Below are 21,802 nucleotides of genomic sequence, written 5' to 3' on the forward strand. Positions count from 1 at the left end.
TGTTTCCCCGAAAACAAGACTTATTCGAACCATCAGTTCTAATGTATCTTTTGGAGCAAAAATTAATATATAAGACCCGGTCTTCTATTATATTAAGACCCGTTCTTCTATTATAGTAAAATAAGACCAGGTCTTATATGAATTTTTGCTCCAAAAGACGCATTAGAGCTGATGGTCCAGCTAGGTCTTATTTTCGGGGAAACATGGTATTATCCAAGCACAGAGCACCCTTAGCTGTGTCATCTGACCCTTCAACTCAGTTCATGTTTAATTTGCTATGTGTTGTATTAGTGCGAAAAGTACTAAGGAACATAGACAGGGCTTCACTTATTCACAGTAGCTTAAACTGGTGGAGAAAAGTCGTAACTGCTATGAGAGGTAGACATTATTTTAGGAATTATAATAAAGGGAGAGCGTGCCATCCAAGTACATAGGAAAAGGAAGATGGACCTAGCTGGTTACGGCTGCATAAACAGTTTTGTTAAGACCATTTTATGGTAGAACGGCTGCCCCAACAAGGATTCAGGCACTCCCGGGGCAAGCAGACCTCCTGTGAAAAGAAAACTCAGCACATCAGCAGAGCACACTGCATTTCCTCCTGCTGGAGCAACTGCGATGTGGAGACGTCCCCTTCTTCTGCTTATTTCTTTCCCTCTTCTCACAGCTTCAGGAGTCCCTCAGTTAAGGACGTTACTGATGGGTCTGTGTGTCCTTGGGAAAGCATCCAGAAGTCCTCTACAGTGCGTCCTTATTAATCGTACAGGTTGAAGGTCAGCAACACAGGCTCCTGATAATGCTAAGCAAGTGCCCGGCTCTCAATTGCCATCTTTTCTGACAATGCTCAGTCTTGAATCAGGACTTATTTCATTAAAGCATGAAGAACCACTAAAACACACCAGGCGACACTACTTAAGATGATCTGTTACATAAACAAACAAGCAGCTTCAGTGACTATCTTCACTCTGTCGCACTCACTTTAGAAATGGACTTGTTACTACTTCCATAATCTTTTAAAGATCAGTCTTTGTATGTAAAGAAGTTTTTCCATTATTACAAACTACAAAGAGGTTTAATAGCTATCCAGTTTAGTATTCAAGTCTACAGAAAAAAATCGACAACTGCTTTATTATCAAAAGTTACCGAATCCCATAAAGCACACAATGTAGTTTATATTAAACTAACAAAAGTTTGATACATGTATTTAAAAATATATTATAGATTTATCTGTCTTAACATTTATATTCTATTTAAAAAGTTGTAGCTTTACATATTTTACAACTTGAATTTATAAAATATATACACCCACTCTATTCAAATCCTCAAGCACAAACTCCCATCAAATCCATTTCGACTTAAACATGCACTTAATTCGTGGCTACTAGATAATGAATCTAATCATCTATTGAAATAATCCTTTTACCTTGAGCCTGACAACAATTTGCATTTATATAAACAATCTGGTTAACTATATGAAGAGACTTGCATTTTCGAGGTTATCTGACACAATCTACCAAATTCTTTCCTAGTCTTGCTTCAGGCTTTAAAATTAGAGAGGTAGGATTATTTACTCTTTCCATGTACCAGGAAATGTGACAAATGACGTCACACCTAACAAGCCAAAGCCCAGTAAGTCTGAAATCATGCTTTTGCCTTTGAGCAAACAGCTGAGAATTGCAGGAGCACACCTTCCTCAAAACCCTGACACACTGTATGTGCCAAGAAACACAACAGAAACTGTTTTTTTCCTCTTCCCAGTCAACTGCACTCAACTTGCAAAGCTGGTGTCTTTAGCTTTGCAAGGATATGCCAGCTTTACTCTGGCCCTCTTTCCACATATTCAAAATGATTTGACATTCTATTTTTTAATCAACTAAATATTTTCATGAAAAAAGATATTCATGTAATCATTCTGGAGATTCAGCCCCAAATAGAAGTTCCAATACTAACATCTGAGTATTAAAATCACAATAAACACCTCAATTTTCAGTACCACAGTCAGAATCAGAACTTCAAGTTGAAGGGGGAGCCCTTAGTTTGAAGAATATGTTTACATCCCACGGCCGCTGATGAGAAACATAAGCCTATGTTTAAATGAATGCATGATTTATGCTGAGAAAGCAGGTCTCCCACAAATTATTATTTTTCAAAGGCGTTTCAAATCTCAAAATGGCTTAGAAACTTAAATGGAAATACGCTTTTACGAAAACAAGTAATTTAATTCAATGGGGCAATAACTAGTCTTTGGGGGAGTCACATCCAAAAAGTAAACAAAATTCCCTCAACATTAGGATTTAAAGGAACTAAATTATAGTTAACAGCTCATTTACCTAGCCAATTATTCAACAAATTTAGCCATCTACCGATGAACTAAAGTTATGTATCAGAAATTCTATGTATTTTACTTGTGGGAAGGAATCTTTTTATTAAAAAAAATTTCTGATGAGAAGTGGACATTTTAAAAATCTCGTTCTTGGGATTCCCTAACCACAAGAAAAGGGGAAGGGATGGGGGAGGAACGGAAGAAAGGGAGAGAGAGGAGAAAAACTTAGAGGTCAGAAAGAGAAACTGCTGAAGACGGATGCACTGCACATCTGGGAGGAGACAGTAAGGAAAAAAATAAAAGGGATAAAAACAAACACACACAACAACAACAAAACGACTGCAAAGAGGATTCAGAGTAAGATTCCTCTTTCACAGATCCCACTCATGCAAAGGTATTAAGGAAACGCAGAACAATGGAGCAGCTGGCTTTCACAAGAATGAATCCTCAAATTAAGTCTCACTTCTTTATAAAAAAAAAACCAACTTATGTACACAATTATAAATCTGAAGCATTCAGCTAAAATATGTACAAAAAACTAAATAAAAGTGAAATCGAGAAATATAAGCAGCAGTAACCATAAAAGGCTTAGGACTAGTGACACTGAATTCTTTATTTAGAAAAGTTTTTTGAACACACAGTACCTCCTCTTCTCTTCTGTTTATCGGAAGAAGCTTTAACAAGTTTTAAATATCTCAATTCTTAAAAACAATAGGCTTTTTAAAAAATAAAACTCGAGTACCAGAAACAAGTAATACGTGGTTACATACCATTTTCATATCACTACTCATTTCCATTATTTGTTAATTCATCTTTGATGCAATCTGGAAACAATCAAGCAGTCACTAGATACCTGTTTTAGAATCTGAAAAAATTATTATCCACCACAGGAATCTAATGATATATATATATATATATATATATATATATATATATATATATATATATATTTGTATATTTGCATATATTTAAAATTTCAGAAGGGAAAAAGTAATAAACTATTCTAGTTACTTTATACCAAATATTTGTATACCTAGTCAAAACAATAAGGATTAAGATCTTTCTCCAGATGAAATGTATAGAAAAGCTATTTTTAGCATTTCTTTCTGGGGATTAAAAACAGCTTCATTTCCCTGCTAGCTAAAAGGAGGAATTTACACATTACAAGTGAAGTCCTTTAGAGGTGAATATTAAATTTCTTAAGAGAACATCCATAAAGTTTATTTTTAAAAATTTACCTTAAAAAACTGAAAACCGTTTCTCTCTTTAAAATCGACGGCATTGATACCTACTTGACGTAGTTACTTTTTGAAAGGGCACCAAGTTCCTGATCTAAGCATGCAAAATAAGGAAGTGAATGTATCACTGTCTTAACAGAATTTGGCAATCCAGAGAATGGCCTTAAAATAAAGAAAGAAAGAAAAAAAGAAAGAAAGAAGAAGAAGAAAGTCCGATTCTGCAGGCAGGCCCACGCAGGAAAGAGGGAAGGACCATGTTCCTATGTACACTTTCTTGGCATTCTGGTTGTCGTTCAACAACATAGTACGGAGAAATTTCTGTTTTATTATTACAAAGCCACTAATCGTCCTCTCTAGAGCAATGACTCGGATAAAGATGTATCTTTTAATAAGGTAGCTTCCTTTTAAAATTAACTGATTAAATCTAAGTGCAAAGGTGTTTTCAATGATTCCTAAGTTCAATGGAGTAATGAGTAAGGTGTTATTTGATTGCAGATTTTGAATGGTTGGTGTTTCTATATTATAGAGTATTTCTTCTTAATTTCTTCTCTTTAAACCATAAAATGTACCAAAATTATTTGGTTTTCCTTTACTTTCCTCCTCTTCATTTTAATTTATTTTATGATATCTCTGTAGAGAGGTATGTTAAAATACTGTTATTCATATTAAAAAACTCAATTGAGGCTATATATGACCTATTAATCTATAGCATAGCATTGTTAATCTTTAACCTGGTATATCAATTCCTTTGGTGAATAAATGTCACAGGTCAGTTTTTTATAAAAGGACCAGCAGTATGAAGAGAAATCCCCCCCACTCCAGAAAATGATCAAGTCAGTCAGTAGTTCAGAGCAGTTATGTAAAATATGAAAAATACATAATTTACAGCTGCAATTCTCATATTAAAAAGCAGTTTAAAACTAAGGGTAGTTCAAAGCATTTCAAAGAACATTTTCTGTCTTGGTCAAACAGGCCAACTAATAAAATAGATAGAGACTACTGTGAGAACTTAGGTATACCTATTCAAAATGGAACATAAATGTCTTTAACTTTAAAAAGTGGAACTAGCAGTATAAACAGTGTCCACAATTTGGTGGCTGGCCATAGTTTTAATTTTTTTCAAGTTATTTCTAAAGCAGACATATTTTTGAAGTCTACCCACCCCTGAGTTCAGCAATTATACTTTAGAGTGTAAAATTATATGCCCTTAATTAACACGTACAAAGCTACAAAATGTCACCTATACAGAGATTAAAAACAATTTTTAAAATATTCTTTGCCAATTATTGATTGGATAGTTTAGCTGGGGTACATTTCAAACCTTTCAGCCAACTGGCTTTTATTTTTAAGCCCAAATTGATCCATAAATTCACTGTAGGATATGTCAAAAAGAGTGCAATAATAGGCATTAGTAAAAATAACATTGTAGTAGAAACAGATTCTGCATATGTGAAAAGGTAATTTATAAAATACAGTAATCACTTTTTAAAAAGAGAACGTAGTTGTATCATTAACTTACATGGTACTGAGAATTGGACCTTTCAACAATTTTTTTCTATAGAAAAATTTTATCTAGCTGTAAGCAAAATGAAAACAAGAAAACATAACAAATCCCTCCAGGAATAACTGCATGGTGTGTAAGACAAATAAGCAAACATACCATTCTACAGTGTACTTTTGCCTAAATTTTAAAATAAAAATGTCCACACTCTTTTGTTAAAACATTAAGCCTCTGTCAAAAATGTATTTCTTATTTTAGGGTACAGGATTGAAGGACAAGATGATACTTACAAGTAAAGAAAATTTACAAGAAAAATCTTGACAAAAGTTTTTCAGTTAAAGTATTGTAACATTCAAACTTGACTTAAGACATAACAAAAGAAACAAAATTGCAAACAAAAATGTTTATGGATTTTCCAAACATAAATAAATGAAATAGTGTTTAGGCAGTAGGGCTCATGCTGATGGCTAGCAGGAAGTAACAGAGTGTAGTCTACTTGGAAAAACCGTTAATGTACAAATAATCCCAAATTATGGACTGCAGCAGTTTAATCATCACTGCCATTTCTCTTACTTCCAAAATAAAGCCTTGATTAAACCATTCATACCCTATATTACTCATACCTTTACTTCAGAGATTGAGGAACTATATACAACCAAAGGATTTATTTTCACCATAGGGATAACATATTGTACCTTTCTGCCAATGTTACTTGAAAATCTTCCATGTCAAAACAATTTGACAGCAGATATAAACAATTCAATAAATACGCAATGATCTTTCATTACAGTCCTTTAAAGATGCATGTTAATTCATGCTGTTACCCTCAGGATCACAGTGCATAGAATCCAAATATGAACAATTGGGGTGACTTGCAAAGTAATGTTGGATCCCTCACGTTATTATAATCCCACTATAACAGGTAAGTTCATTTCATAGGCCCTATCATGCATTAATCACTGGGTGGCAGGAGTTAATGAAAATTTTTCCTGGTACGACGTCCACTGCCGGCAATGAACGTCCCCAAACCGCCAAGGAAGTCATTGTTATTGCACAATACATGAGGACCTGGAACTTTTCCAAAAGCTTAAAAAAATAAAAATAAAAAATGGAATTATATTTGACATTTCCTGACACCTGCATTAATACTGTATGACTAATAAAAGCATGTCAGCTGCCTGGATTGAACCAGCGATCAACATGCGCCCAGAATGCACACGAGTAAAAATGCAGTAAAAGGAAGTAGTCTTCATTGCCTATACGTCACTTCCAGTCAAAGGTTAAAGTTCAAAGACTGAATGATCAAAGTGCTCATTTCTCAGTAGGACTATCTTCTGCTAGGAGGAGGAGAACAGTGGCATCAACAAGTATCATCTTTAAGAAAAGGAGAAAAAAGGAGAAAAAGTCAAGCATGTGTAAGTAACATCTATACAGTCCAACATAAAAATAATTTCAAGTAGCAAGAAGAACATGGTTTACACGTCTGACTTGCCTCCCCCAATCCCTGCAAATAAAAAGTCCAACTTGTGTTCAGTTACACAGTGACAAACAAATCACGTCCTATTCTTCCAGGAAAACGGTGATTCACACAAATCTTAAAATGATGTATTGTTATTGTCAGTTTCATTTCAAATAATAAATTGACATGTGTTAGCACATATTCAGGATTTATCGTCTTAAGAGAATTCTTTTACGGGCAACCTTGAAAATGGTAATGAGACAGGAAGTCAACTCCTGACCAGCACTGTCATGCTATTTAACACAGAATACAAGTCATGTCTTTAGTCTATGAAGGAAATTACAAGTGAAGTACAATCTCTAAATCAATCAAATAATGCTATGATCTCCTTAGAAAATAAGTTTTTCAGCAAGTATAGATACATATGCAAAAAGGTCATTTAAAAAAAATCCCACTCAATTATTCAGTAATGCCTTCTGGTAGCCTCAACACGTTATATTTATGTAACATATAGCATAATCTTTTGGGTTCATGACTTATTTTACATAAGTTATTTCACAAAACATAGCTGAAGGATTTATTCTGAGGACTGGTTATTCTTCAGAAAGAAACTAGACTAGTGGCAACTACCCGAAAGTGGTAAAAGCTCTCAAGGACAAAATTCTGAAAAATTGGCCAAAATATTTTACAAACCATCCCATGTGAAGATCGATATATTGCTAGTAAAATTCAGAAAGACGCAATGGGAGCTAAAAACCAGTAAACTGACTTCTGTCCTGGGCAAACTAGTGAAATATTGCGTGATCCTACACCTTAAGGGTAATCTAAAGGGTGAAACAGACTAGATTTTTAAAATAAATAATATCTAATCATTAAAATCCTTTAAACAAATAAGAGTATCTTTAAGAAAATAAGTGGATAGTTTATAGCTTCAGTCACGTGAAACTATCTGCTTCTTAAATCACTGTGGAAATTGAAATAAAGAGGATATCATGGATGTAGAACAAACTTACAAGTTCCTTAAAATTTCACTTCTCCAGTAGAATATTTTATAACAAAAGGGCCCTTGAAATTAATGGCCAAGTTAATCATACTTAAACCTGTAAGCTAAGAGATGGCACTAAACTCTACCTAATGTCAAATTACTAGGGATAAACTTTAGTATCACACCACATGACAAGGTATACTACACATTAAGCGACAGATAATATTTAACTTGAACATAATGTTAACCAGCAATAAGCTGTTATCTCCAAAGACATATCATCTTTGATGGGGGTACCACAAATGTATCTTTATCAGTTTGTTCATTCTGGAAGTTTTTCAATACAGTAGACTGTTGTAGAATATGCTACCAACCTCCAGAATCACTGGGAGATCCTTGTAAAGCCATTCGCCCTATCTCAGTTCCCATCTTGGGTCAGATGTTAAAAGACACTCAGGACTAATACAATACAATCTGTCTTAAATACTGTATCTTTGGAGAAATAAACTTACTCAAGTTCTGAAGGGAAGAATTCAAGTATCTCATGTATCTCTGCTAGGTGAACTCACAGGAACTTAAACATTCCAAATCCACGATGGCTGTATGTAATCAAAGTCTCTGAGCAAACACTTAAGCATGGAGACAGGTATGAGCCAAAACCATGGCCACCTTTTCCCTCAAATAAAAGGCCATCACTAAGAAGCAAAAAATCTCTTCTGTTAGATGAAGGAACAGTTTCCTGGCTAGATAAAAGGATTACTGGATACTGGGAGTGGCTTGCAAAAGAAAGTTGTTACGGTAAACCCATCTTGGATCAAGACAAACATAGGTCTACAAAAGGTCCTCAAAGAAAAATATGTATTTAACCTTCTGGTTAAAGTATTTGTGGCAAGATGATGGCCTCAAAAAAAAAAAAAAAAACCCACAAAAAAAACCCTACTAACCACTTTAATTTTTTCTGGAACTGCAGAAGCCTTACTAAAATTATACCCTCAAATAGAATATACAAATTACCAGTTCCAAAGAAGTGACACCTACCATGGCTAACTTCACTGGGCTTCTGGATAACGTGAATGAGAGAGAACTATATTAGAAGGTCATTTAGTTTTCCCCAGAGTATAAGAACCATCACATTATATTGGAAACCATCTCCCTGGATATTCCCAGGGACAGAAGACTAGAAGAAAAGGAACACAGTAATAGGTCAGTGGATATGAAGTGGGATTGCTACCTCCAAAAAAGACAAAAATTAATCTTTACAGTTAGGTTTTTCTCTCAATAGTTTAGGGAATTAGTTTCCTTTAATAAACCGATTCAAGAAAGCTTTCAGAGTAAACAACAGAATTGTTATCCAGCAGGAAATAAAGGGCAAAGGCTGAGTAAAAGTTTGGACTCATGAATTTTGAAAATGATTTTGTAACCCTAAAAAGTAGCACAAATAAGGCTCACAACTAATGGAGATAAATTTATGCATTTATAAGGCAAGGAGAAAAAGAGTTTGTTACTACTAGTCTAAGATAATTTTATGTTCCTATCTCCTTATAAAGTTTGTAATTCTACAGGAAATGTTGTTGGCTAAATGGAACCAGAATATAGTCCACAGTTTTGTAAAAAAAAGATTCCTCTACTCCACAAATTACAAACTCTTCAGTTTACTGGCTATGACATCTAAACATTATGCCAATTTGCTTCCTATAAGCCTCGTTTTCTAGAGCCAATACTCAATAGCAGTCTTAAGCTATATTGTTCAATTCTCTATCGCTTTCAAGAAAATGCTTCAGGAACCACAGATCTTTATTCCCAACCTTGGAAAGCAACCATTTCTGAAACTAAGTTGTAAATGTTTAATATTGGTCTCAGAAAATAGATGGATATTATTAATGGATTCTAGTTGGCCATCTCAGTGAAATGGTTTTATAATCTCAGAAAAAAGTTCTTTTTATCCTTTTGAAGAACAATTACGTCTATTTTATGACATAGAACTTTGAAGCTCATTCATTCATTTGTACACTGTACTGGATACAGATCTGTTTCCTACGGAAGATTCTAGCCCTGAACCATTGGTAAATCCCTCAGCCGCTTTATATGCTGAGATGAACTGCCTGTTGAAATACCCACTTTGGTTAGTTTCCTTTATTTTTAACCCTATTCTCTTGACTCAAATCATTTTTCAAAGCACATGGACGTGACTTAACTGGCAACACACACACGTGTGCATTCCAATGCAGGCGTGCCCTTAGTCCACTTCAAGCAAACAGTAAAAGGAGCATGGATTCACCCATCCATGACGTGTACGGCACACAGCCAGGCTGCATGGTGTGGCCAATGCTCCGGGCTACAAGCCCGTACAGCATGTCACCGCACTGTAACCCAGTGGTAAGGATTTCTGCATCTACACAGAGCAGAGGCACAGCAACAACATGGTATAAACGACAAGACTCCTCTCACGGGAAGCCCGTCATCCATGAAGCCTGTTGTGGACTGAGACGTGGCTGGGAGGTACTGACTGATGAGGTGGGATGTACAGAGACATGCAACAGGACGGAAGCAGTGGCTGGCCTACTTTTCAAGGGACACTAGCCAATAATGTGGAAGATCAGAAATTCACGCCGAGAGGTGAGACCCCGCCCCCCCAACCCAAGAACCCAATATTGGTATCTGGCAGCTCAGTTTTGGTGTGTCAGCTCTGTCCTCCTCTTCTAAAACCAGGAAATGAACTCCATTTCAGATTGGCTGTTTTTCATCAATAGTGCCTCCATCCTGCATCCAGAAGCCCCTCTGAAGCGCACAGGTATCACTAATCCAAACCCCACACTGCTCTTGCCTCTCAGAAGACCTGACAAACAGTCTGCCCCACACTGCTCCAGGAATGTCAGGTAGCACCACACAGGGCTGTGCAGCTTGACCCCCAGGCTTACAGGGCTGCTTGGTTTCTAGAAACTGAAATGTTAAGTTTCAGGTATTCATCCAATTCCAAGCAAGTCTTTGTTCAAGCTGATCTTTCTGTTTAGCTTTGCAGGTCACACCTGTAATCCTTTCAGAACCAGATGATGCTGAGAAATAACAAAAGACCGTATCGCTTGGTAAGTTGGTGTTACAAAGAAAGAAAGCATGATCAATGAAGACCTTTTGGAATTAAAGCAGCTAAGCAGAGAAACATAACCTAAGATCTGGAAAATGAAAACAAAGCCTGATGTGTTCTGCATTATGAGTATGATTACTCTTTTTGGGATGGTTGTTGCAAATTGAACTACAATGCCAAAGTGGGCTATTTTCCACATTGCCTGTAACTTCTACTATGAACTGTATTTTATTTTAAAGAATTAATTTTTATAGTTCTGTATCACTATGTCACTTTTCTCCATTTTATTCAAAAGCAGGTAATAGAAATTCTGGAAGTATTCTTAGATAAAGGATGTCTCGTAAGTCCTCCCAACTATACAAGGCAGCATTAGAGGGCTTGAAAGATGATGATCTTTTTGAAATATCCCTAGCAGGATATATCCCTATTCTAAAATGTAGAAAGAAGACAATAATGTGACACAGCTGAAAAGCTTTAGCTCTTTAAAGGGGAAGGAAAAGTTCAAGGAAGGTCCCTGCACATGCCCATTTGATGACAGCAGTTGCTCCACCGTCTGAAAGTGTAAACTAACATTACTTTCCTTGATTTCATATGAGGCTCATTCATGGAGCAAAAGTGCCCACGTAAGGGAAAATGAGAGGAGGGAATGACTTAAGCACGCAGGGTTCAAGCAGGAGCAGAAACCACATTGAGGTAAGAATGGTTGCTGAAAGTCAATGAACTGAGGATGTTTTAAACAGAATTACTGGTGGATGAAGAAACATCTGTACCTGGGATGAGGACACTGTCCCAGGACTGAACCTGGGCTAGGACAGTCACAATTCAATTGAATTAGAATCCAGTGCCTTTAAAAATCAGCTCATTTGTATTTGGGGGGATAAAAGAGGCGATATATTTAATCTGTTTATTGGAAAAAGTCATTCCTACCCAAACCCTGGACTATGTCACATTAAAGGAGAGTTAATTTTGTTTGAAAAGCCGCTTTTCTTGGCACTTTTTGGCTAACTTGGAGATGATCCATCCTCAGACTATCAAGAGTTTTCCAGTTTAGTTATGAAAGTGTAGATTTTTCAGTAACATAAAAACTATTAACTCTATCAAAAACAACTTCTACTATGAACTGTATTTTATTTTAAAGAATTAATTTTTATAGTTCTGTATCACTATGTCACTTTTCTCCATTTTATTCAAAAGCAGGTAATAGAAATTCTGGAAGTATTCTTAGATAAAGGATGTCTCGTAAGTCCTCCCAACTATATAAGGCAGCATTAGAGGGCTTGAAAGATGATGACACTAAAAATAATGTTTCATTTAGTTTGTCAATATTCTTGACTAACTTATGTTAATTTTTGATGAATTTGGGAATTTACTATACTAAGATAAAGGGGTCTGTGACCCTCAGTGAACTTTTTTAAAGGCTCCCTACAAAGGCACAGAAGGAAGAGGGAGCATAGTGTTTGGTCCCCAAAGGTAACAGCATGCAAACGAATGAGAAGCCAGCAATGTAAATTGAAGCAAAGGGCCATTTAAAGTAGGGTCTTGTTAAAAGTTTGAGTGGTACTTCAGTGCCCAGAAAGTATTCCTAAGCTCTGATTAGCAGTGCATCTTATTTGAAAAGCTGTCCTTTTTGATCTAAGAATTCCTGAGACAGAAGTTCTCGAGAGAACAGCTGTACAGAATTATCTGAGGAGCTCTTTCACAGCTAAAACAAAACGAGCGTTCCAGGCACAGTAATAAAGTGTATTAGATTCCTTACAAGAGGGAATAATCAACGAGGCTTTGGTGCAGGAGGTCCCCACAGAGGGGCGTGTGTGGAAGGATGCTCTCTGGGCAAACGGAACGCGGAGAGGGAACACCTGGGGGACACGGTGTCCACTGAATGCCCCACTCAACATTTCACGCACAAAATGTTTCTTGTATTAAAGATAATTTCCTTAGGAAGAATTCTCAGAAGTTTATCACTGAGACAAAAGGTTGATCTTGAACTTTCAGCTGGTTAAATGTTGCTGACCTGCTTCTTTATTCCTTAAAAGGACTACAGAGACGCTGCACTACCAGCAAGTATGAAAACACTGCTTTGTCCTACCCTTTACTCTCCTCCAGCACTGCACTCATTTTAAAAAACTCTGTCAATTCAGTAAGTTTCTAAATAGTAACTTTGTAATTATTTCAGTATGTTGAGTTTTTCAGCCTATGCTTTTAATTAATTGTATTATCCCTAAGCAACTTTCATAACCTTTATTTTTAATAAGCTATGTTTTTCATAATTTTATTTTTTCTACTTTACATGACATTTGAGGCTTTTTGGTGATTTTATAAAAGGTTTAAATTTTCATGTAACCAAATGTTTAATTTTTTGTGATTTCCTTTTTAGAAATTCTTCCTTCCTCCATAGTTAATACCCAACTTTTTTTAAAAAAAGTTTTTTCTATTGCTGTATTTTTCAAAAATACTTAATTCAATCCACAGGAAATATTTTATGTATGAAATAAAAATGCTAATGTTTCTTTCCCAAAATGATTACCAATTTTCTAACAAGGTTCCTTACTAAATAATTTTTCCCTTCTCACTGATTTATGACATCTTATTTACCATATATTCAAATCTTACAAAATAGCCTAGAAAAGAGTACAATGTCTATTCTTGCATTAATATATTTTGGTATCTCGTAGACTAATTCTCCTTCATTATTCTTTAGTTCAAAATTCAAACTGATCTTCTCACCTTTATTTTTTTCCAAACATTTCAAGCACCCACCCCATCGTTCCACTAAAATTTTACTGAATTATATTAAACATGTAATTTCTAAAGAATAATACGTTTTTTTTTATAATACTGGTTTCTCATCAAAATACCTCTATTTTTTCACAGCTCTTAAAAGTTATTTCTTCCCCTAGATCATCTATATTTCTCCTCAACATTATCCCAAATATGCATATTTCTGTGGCTCTAAGGAATAGCATTCTTCTGCCACTGTGTTTACTACCTTGTAACTGCTGGGACAGTGACATTGTATCGACTCTAGTCCTCTTGTATCCAATACTCAGAGAACTCCTGTGACTGGTTTTTTTAAGTTTCTAATTGTCTCAAATTAACTGAAGTAGTAACAGGTTTCATATTGGGTAGAAAGATAAGGGGGGAAAGGCCATATTCCTATTAATTAGTTTTGTCAGTTCTAATTTCTTATTAGGATAACATTAAAAAAACCAACAACAATAAAACAAAAAACAAAAGAAATACTCTTATGTATACAAAACACGGGGTGGTTTTTGTTCATTTGCTTTCAAAAAGTACATTAAAGAATATAAACATTTTGTTTTTAATTTCAAACATCTTTTTGGCAAAGCAGTAAGGTCAATACATAGAAGAGATGCTAGCAGTTTTCAATTACAAAAGCTACCATCAACCCTCCCAACAAAAGCAATAGAAATGTAAAATTATTGAAAGTATTGTATTTATAAAGTTACAACCAGCAGACCCTCAGTTTTCTTGAGGAATAACTATTAGAACAGGAAGAGCTTTCTTCAATTTAGTGGGTCATCTCTAACAATGCAATCCACTCCTCCCATAAAGAACAGTATCAGAACTAAATGAGTACATAAGGCATCAAAACTTCTATTTCAAATAACAGGTTTCCCAATAACTAGTTTTAATTTGATCTAAAGATTATTAAGGACTTCATTTTTGTAATAAAATGGAAGAGTTTCAGAATGTGAAAGCAATTTTAGATTTTACTTGTATGATGGCTAGGACTTTATGTGCCCCCATTAAAAAGAAAGCTAGTCTAACTTATCCATAAAATATCTTAAAACATTTTTTAAAAATTTTCCCCATATTGTAAAAATACATCAATTATATATTCTCTTCTCTCAAGCAAACAAATATACAATATTTCAAACCAAAATGCTAAAAAGTTATTATTCTAAAATAAAACTGCTTACCATGATACCACCATTTTGTTTTCTTTGGATTCTTGTTACATGTTCGAACATAAAAAGAATTATCTGGTGGTCGTCTCTGAAACCAAAAAGAGTTTAAATAGATAAGAAGTTGAAAAATAGAAAAAACATAAGGGAGAAATAGTTTCAATAAAAGCTTTAGCAAAACTATTACAGGATTCTAGAAATAATATAAATGCTGACGGCATAACTAAAATAATATATCCTAGGAAATGCACTCTTAACGCTGAAATTGTCTTTTGAAAAAATAGGCGTGTGCATGTATGGTTTGATAGGTTCCAGTGGGGTTACTAGAGAACGACTATCAACCAAAAGTGGCAGCAGTGGGTTGTAAAGAATTTAGGTTTCATTTCTCATCTTCCTAGAAATAATTTGGTAATTACTTTTGTGAGCTAATTAAAACAAAAAGTCTACCTAACTAGGTTTGTCTGAAAAATTATAGTAAGTTATAAGCCTCCACAAAGGATTACTGTTTTTCTGTACGATAGTATCATAAAGGACAGACCAAAGGATTCCATTTCCAAACAATACATAAGGGGAAAAGGTATACTGATTGGCATTTCTGCGATACATATGCCCTGACTACATAGCACAATATTAAAAACATGGGGCAGCTCTGCGAGGGAGCCACATCAGAAATAGAGATGCCAACGACACTGAAGGTACATTATGAAAGAGAATTGTCCTGCAAACTGTTGGATATTGATCAGACACAAGAAATATGTGACACAGCAAAGATTTGGAAACGTGTCAAATCTGTATTAAAGCCACTGAGGGCAGGTTTATAGATAATACGATGGGTCCAACCAGAAAGCAAGGGTGAGCAGACAGCAGGTGAGCAGACAGACTCCAAAGACAGCAGGAAGCAGAGCAGGCAGTACACTGGCTGTTCTAAAGCTCACGTAGGTAACTGTGATCTCAGCTGAGCCTCTGAGTTAATGCTCCTATGAGTTAATATTAATAGTAATTTAACAAACGGGAAGTGTAGAGCATAAGACGTTAAACAACTATTCCAAGATTACCTTGTTAATATAGTTTGAGAAAAATTCCTGAAAATTTAGCATTATGAAATTAGATGCCTGACTATATCAAAGAACACGATCTGCTGTTATTTGTCTTATAAAGTTGTAACTGGTGTTCGTGTGGAATAAATTGCTACCACTATGGCAAATAATTTCATAAACTCATTTCATCTGTATATTTATTAGAACCCAATTTTCAACAATAAATATTTAAGAAAGAAAAAAAACCCACTGATTCTATTTGCTTAAGTCAAGAATATAACCAAACTGGTAAATGACCAAGGAGATATGGCTTTTAGAAAAAGTAAACTAACTATACAAAAAGGCAGATTACCAAAATTGTTTTAAAATTGAATACAAGCTGGCAAGTTTGGATTATCTATATTATAAGGGTATTGAGAATAAAGCATAAATTACCGAAAGGCCCGATCTCAATATCAGAAATTATCTTTAATCTACTGACAGATTTAAATGCCTTCAGATTAGGGAACCATTCTTGACTGTGAAAAAAAAACTATGGAACAAAAAAATTATGACTAAATCAAAGTCCCCAAATGCCTATAGTAAAAATTAAAATTTGTATTCAAAGAGTCGATTATTAAAGTGAAACTCCTACAACTATGTCCACCACAGAATAAAATTCACCTGTTTTAACAGAAGAGCTTTCAGTGAGTATTTAAAAGACTTCTGAAAGCTTATTTGGAACTAGGTCCCCTCAATGCCAAAGCAAGGTTTCCTCTTTGTCTTTGTAACCTCGTATTTAGCACAGTACAAATAAATACTTGCTGAATTTTATCATATTTCACAGAACAAAGGCTGCCAGAATTCTGACTTCCAGATTACCACCTTGGTTAAATATATGATAGTTTTATTATATAATGTAGTTTATCAATAAGTGGAATGATTAGTCGTATACTAAGTACGCAAGAAGCATTAGCAGCAGAGAAGAGAGAATGATGAGGGTGAGAAAAGCATGAAGGAGATACAGAATAGCCATTTTCCAGTTTTTAATAGTAAATCATTACATTTAAATGTAAACAAAAGTTAATCATCAGGCATATGCACAAGCACCTGCAGACATCGCTGGTGTTCATCTCGTCACTTTTCTTATGGAATCCTAGGTCACTGTGCCACCCTTCCGTAGGCGTTAAACATTAGCGGGGACAAAGAAGCCCTTGTAACTGCAAACTGCTAGACTCTACACTTCAGTGTAAAACGTGTGTGTGTGCTGGGGGGAGGTGGTCGGGGAGGAGAAAATATGGAAGCAATAAAGGAGTAAGACTTGTTTCTAAAGCCCTCGGGATTAACCAAAAGCTCAAGTGTTGCCTAAGATGCAACACTTAAGCTTAGAAAAGCCAACCAAAGAGGAAACTGAAATTAAAAAGTGATACTAACATCAGGTAATATAAAATGTACTCTATTTCATCTCTTCTAAGGTATGCATTTTTTTCTGCATATTTTAATATTCCTGAATGGGGATTACACGTCTTTTAACTAATGGTGTGTTAACACAGTTTAACTGCCAGAAGTTCATTTTCTTTCTTATATGGTATATAAAATTGTGTATTAAAGGCTCTTAATGCTAATATATATTATAAAATTTATATATAATGTATATTACATATACATTATATATAAATGTATATATAATGTATGTGTATGTATGTGTATATGTGTGTGTGTGTGTGTGTGTGTGTGTGTGTGTATATATATATATATATATATATATATAATTTAACCCATTATTTCCCATGCTTATTTGAAAAAAAAAAAACTTTTCTTTTTCAAACTTAATACCAAGAAACCCGTTACGGAACTAACATTCCAAGAAACTTACTTTACAGTGACTTAATGTGTTTGAGTCTAGCTAACCTACCATTTAAAAATGAAGTACTATCTTAAAACTTCTCTAAATACAATAAAACAGAGTCACTTCCATTCGGAGAACACAGAAAAAAGAGTCCTGCTAGAATAAATAACTCTACAGCTCTCTAGTCTCTAAAACTTTGTCCTTTAAACAGAACACAAACGGAAACCTTCACGGAGAAGAGAGGCTTTTAAAAATACAGAAATACATGAACGCTGTGCTATACTAACTAACCCTCACGCAGGAATGCTAAGACCAGAAATGCAGGGGAACTTAGGTACTTTAAAAGTGTATATTAAATTTAACTCATGCGATTTTTCTTTCTGGTATTTCTCTCCTCTCCCTCAGATATAGCATCTGTGGATTTGTAAAGGAGAATTAGAGGAAAGTCCTACAAATTCTACTGGTAATCTAGTCTTCCTCCTTCAACCAATCACTACGCTAGGCAAACTCTGGCTCCTGGGCAACGCCCTGAAAAAGGCGGATGGGGTGAGAGCCAGCAGAGGGGAAAGGGCACTGCCTGTGACACTTCTTCCTGGGGCTTTCCATCATAGAATCTCGAAACAAGAATTTCTTGTACACTTTCGCCCTGTGTTTGCGGAAATAAAATCCAGATTATTTAAGAACATCTGTAGAAATTTCCTGTTTAAGAAATAGAAAACAATGTCGAATTTCTATTTGGAACGAAAGATTATCAAAATCATTTCCCAATCGATTATTAAACATGACATTCCCCATATAACTTTATAATAAAAAGCATTAAGTCCTTCCTTCAAATAAAATGTGCGTTAAAATAGTTTCTCTACCTAAACTAAAAGAAGAGGTATTACCTGGAATAATTCTGAAAATTCCTACCTTTTCTTTGCAGCTGGAAAGCATGCTAATAATGCTAAGACAAACTGATTGGACTGAGAGCGCTGGGGACCAGTCTTCTGTTAGAATGGATAAACAGATATGACCATTGCTATAAACATGAGGATGAACAGGAATATTTTCACCGGTAAACATGACCTAAGAAAAAATAAAATTCCATTAACACTCAAATATTCTGTATTACCAAAAATTAAATATTTTCCACATAACTTAATATTTTAAAAACCAAATCAAAAACAAATCAGTGCCAGGAACAAGATAAACAAAACTGCTTGCTGTTTGTTCTCATCAACTCAGTAAGTACTGGTTTCACTGTATGAATGTCCGAGAAAAAAACCCCAGATTATCTATTTTATATTTATTTTTCACAAATCCCTTATAAAAGTTTCCAAATTACCATGTATTTCTAGACTAGTAAAAGACAATTCCATTCATAAGAACGTTTTTTCAAATTCCATTCATTGATTCCTGCATAGAGAAACCGAATACACTCAAATTCCACACAGAAAGTATTCAATTTTGAGACAAAATGAGGAACAGGTGATAGGAACAGCCCTTCCGCCTGTAACAATGCTGTCACCTCAGGTACTATATGCAAAAGGAAATAACTCCTACATATTCCACCTCCTCTAAACTCACACCTCCATCACGATGAGCACAGATTACTACTTGTCAATCGGCAAGTAATTGTGTGCCTAGACCAAAAAACAAGGATTGAATGAGTCTCCCAAATACTTGCTGTTTTTCTCTTTTCTTTTACTCAATTCTTCTAAGTTTTTCCTTTCTCCATCCATCTTGCCTCAGCACTGTTTTAAAAGGTAATAAATCTATTATTTCCTTCCTTTGCCCTAATAATTCAACAAATATCCCAATAATAGTGTTTCTTAAACATACTACCTAAGCATCTGAATAAGCAGGAGAGTAAATTCATGTATCTTGACAAATCTGTAAGCACAGCCCAAAGTAGCTCAAAGCAAGCAGAAGTCCTATACTTAAGAATGTTTATATATGTTACTTCATACTAAATTATTTATTTTGGCATAAAAACAAACCCACCAATCTTTAGTGAATTTTGTATTGCAATAATACATACCATTTTTATTCTGTTGTTTAGTATTAATTCCTAACTACTGGCCTGTCCTTAAAAAGAAAAAAAAAAATGCCCCGAAGATCTGGCTAAAAAATACAAATTCAAGGGCCCCACTTTTACACATTCTGATTCGGTTGGGTATGTTGGGATTTTTATAAAGTTCATCAAATATAAATCAGTAGGTTCCCAAACCAGACTTAACAGTATCTTTCTCCACCTGCAAAACTGCCTCACACTTGAATATAGCAGGACCTCAGTAAGGAGAAACCCTACCTTAAGTTATGACAGGAACTGACAAAATATATATTGCCCTAGGCATATCTTTTTTCCCTTTATAGAGGAGAAAACAGAGCCAGTGAAATAAGTGTTGCCAGAGTAAGGTATGCCATAGTTTAATATGGGATATGTTATGAAAAATTACCATCAGCTAGGTTTTTGCTTTTATTTTTAAATATGTAGCTACAAATCCAATTTTATTACAATTTTACAAATATTTACATTTTAACGAAGCACTCTTTTGTACAAATCCTTTAATATTTCAAATACACTACTACATATGGGACTCATTTCTTTGGCTGAAGCTAATATAAGACAGGAAAAGGAATTTTTTTCTCAAAGGAATGGCTTCACACATTTGCACATATTTTTTTTTTTCTTTCAATTCTGGCTATCCACCCTCCATTCCCACTAAAGAGAGCTAAAATAAAGCTGAAAAATAAAAGTCAGGTCTCAAAATAAGAGATACCAAATTACTTTCCCCGCTTCCCCACCGCTGAAAGACTTTGGCACAGCTTTTTGAGAAACATACCATTTACCTCAATTTTATCTATCTATGCTAGTGCCATTTTCATCACTTTTTGCTTAAAAAAAAAAAAAAAAAAAAAGTACTGCTCTGCAAAAAGAAATGACTGCTTAAATGGTTTTGCAGTTCCACGTTTTGAGTTTATCCACAATAATTTCTTAAATGTTATTTTTATAAATATAAACTACAATGTATGACATTATATGCATTTCATATTCCCACAAACGTTTTACAGAGGTTTGGAGCGGGCATTTGTAAATCTCACAGAACATGCATCTGCTTTGGGGTATTCATTCTGCCCCGAAATGCCATTTGACCAGTGGATGGATTCGTTAAGAATAAAAGCAATGCCCAAGAGCTTATTCCCTGACCACAATTATTTTTTAAAGTATATCTCTTTTCCAGTAGCATTTCTTTTTGAAGAAGTCAAGCAGAACAGTGCTCTGAAAGTACCCAAAAATGAAGAACTGCCAAGTTATCTTCTTTGGCAAAAAGGAATTAATGTATCCGCAACCATCAAGGAAAATACACAGCCCGCCAAATACAAAGGTTACCATGGCATGCTTTGACCAGCCAATTTAGAGCAGAAGGAAAGCAGTATTCTTGGACAGAAATGATTATAAAACGACATCATCTGGCCTGGGAGTCAAGAAGTATGCATAAACCAAAAGGAAATCAGGAGAGGAGAGAAAGAAAAGGAATGAGTAGCAGTAAAAGACACCTACAGCAGAAGCAGCAGACATTCTATAAGCAGGGAAGGGAGGCAGAAATTAAGACAGAAATAGCTTTGAAGTCTGAGGGAACTGAAATAAAAAATCAGATCTCAATAACCCTAAAAAAGAAAAGAAAAGAAAAGTAGGGGCTTATTAACATGTTCCATGCAGGGCAAACACAGCCAGCCTGAAACTTTTAGCGACCATAAAAACGGGAATTAGTTACACATAGTATAGCCCCTAGGGCCAACCCTGCCAGATACAGAATTTTAGAAGTTTGTCTAAACACGGACAGGGTGAGTTTACATGCCAGAGAATTCCTAAAATAGAAGAAAACACTTTTATCCAACAGTTTATTCATGTAAAAGGCCGGTAAGCAGCTTCCACAGACTGTTTTAATAAACTTGGCTATTCTGGTTCTCTGCATGTGATGGAGAGAATAACCAAGGCTGAATTTCTTCAAAATCACTCTCTTAACCATCCTCATTTACTTAATATGCAGTATAAGCCAAAGGAGGATTTCAGTTCTTTTTATGCAGCCAAGTAGGTTCTGAAAACTTCAGAGATGATGAAGCTAGATTCAGAATTCAAAAACTTTAACTTATTTAGAGTCCCAAGCAGATGATAAAACTATCTAGAACAGATCTGACAAAACCACCAAATACAGCGAATTTGAAACCAAAGGGACTAAATAAGAACGTTGCTAATTTATTTATTTCTAAAATTATTTATTTTAAAAATAATTTATTCAGAGTCAAACTAGTCACAGAGATTTAACAGTCAGCAACTGGAGACTGCACTCATTCCCCACGGTATAAACCAAACTGAGTAAAACAGAATGACAAACTTTTAAGATTTAAGAATAAGCTATTTGATGGAAATAAAAGTCAC

At 34.9% G+C, this 21,802-nt stretch overlaps 1 protein-coding gene across 1 annotated transcript in view; it reads right to left on the minus strand.

Annotated features, from left to right (window-relative positions):
- Positions 1-3,889: 3,889 nt before the first annotated feature.
- The window catches only part of UBE2W (ubiquitin conjugating enzyme E2 W), a 43,332-nt gene continuing 25,419 nt past the window's right edge, over positions 3,890-21,802 (minus strand). The window contains exons 4-6 of the mRNA XM_081070832.1: positions 18,289-18,444; positions 14,527-14,602; positions 3,890-6,433 (exon numbers count right to left, since the gene is read on the minus strand). Coding sequence (XP_080926958.1) covers positions 6,420-6,433; positions 14,527-14,602; positions 18,289-18,444 — 246 coding nt within the window. The 3' untranslated portion in view covers positions 3,890-6,419. The remainder of the gene's footprint in view (positions 6,434-14,526; positions 14,603-18,288; positions 18,445-21,802) is intronic.

This window comes from Rhinolophus hipposideros (genome assembly GCF_964194185.1).
Source record: "Rhinolophus hipposideros genome assembly, chromosome: 13".
NCBI lineage: Eukaryota > Metazoa > Chordata > Mammalia > Chiroptera > Rhinolophidae > Rhinolophus > Rhinolophus hipposideros.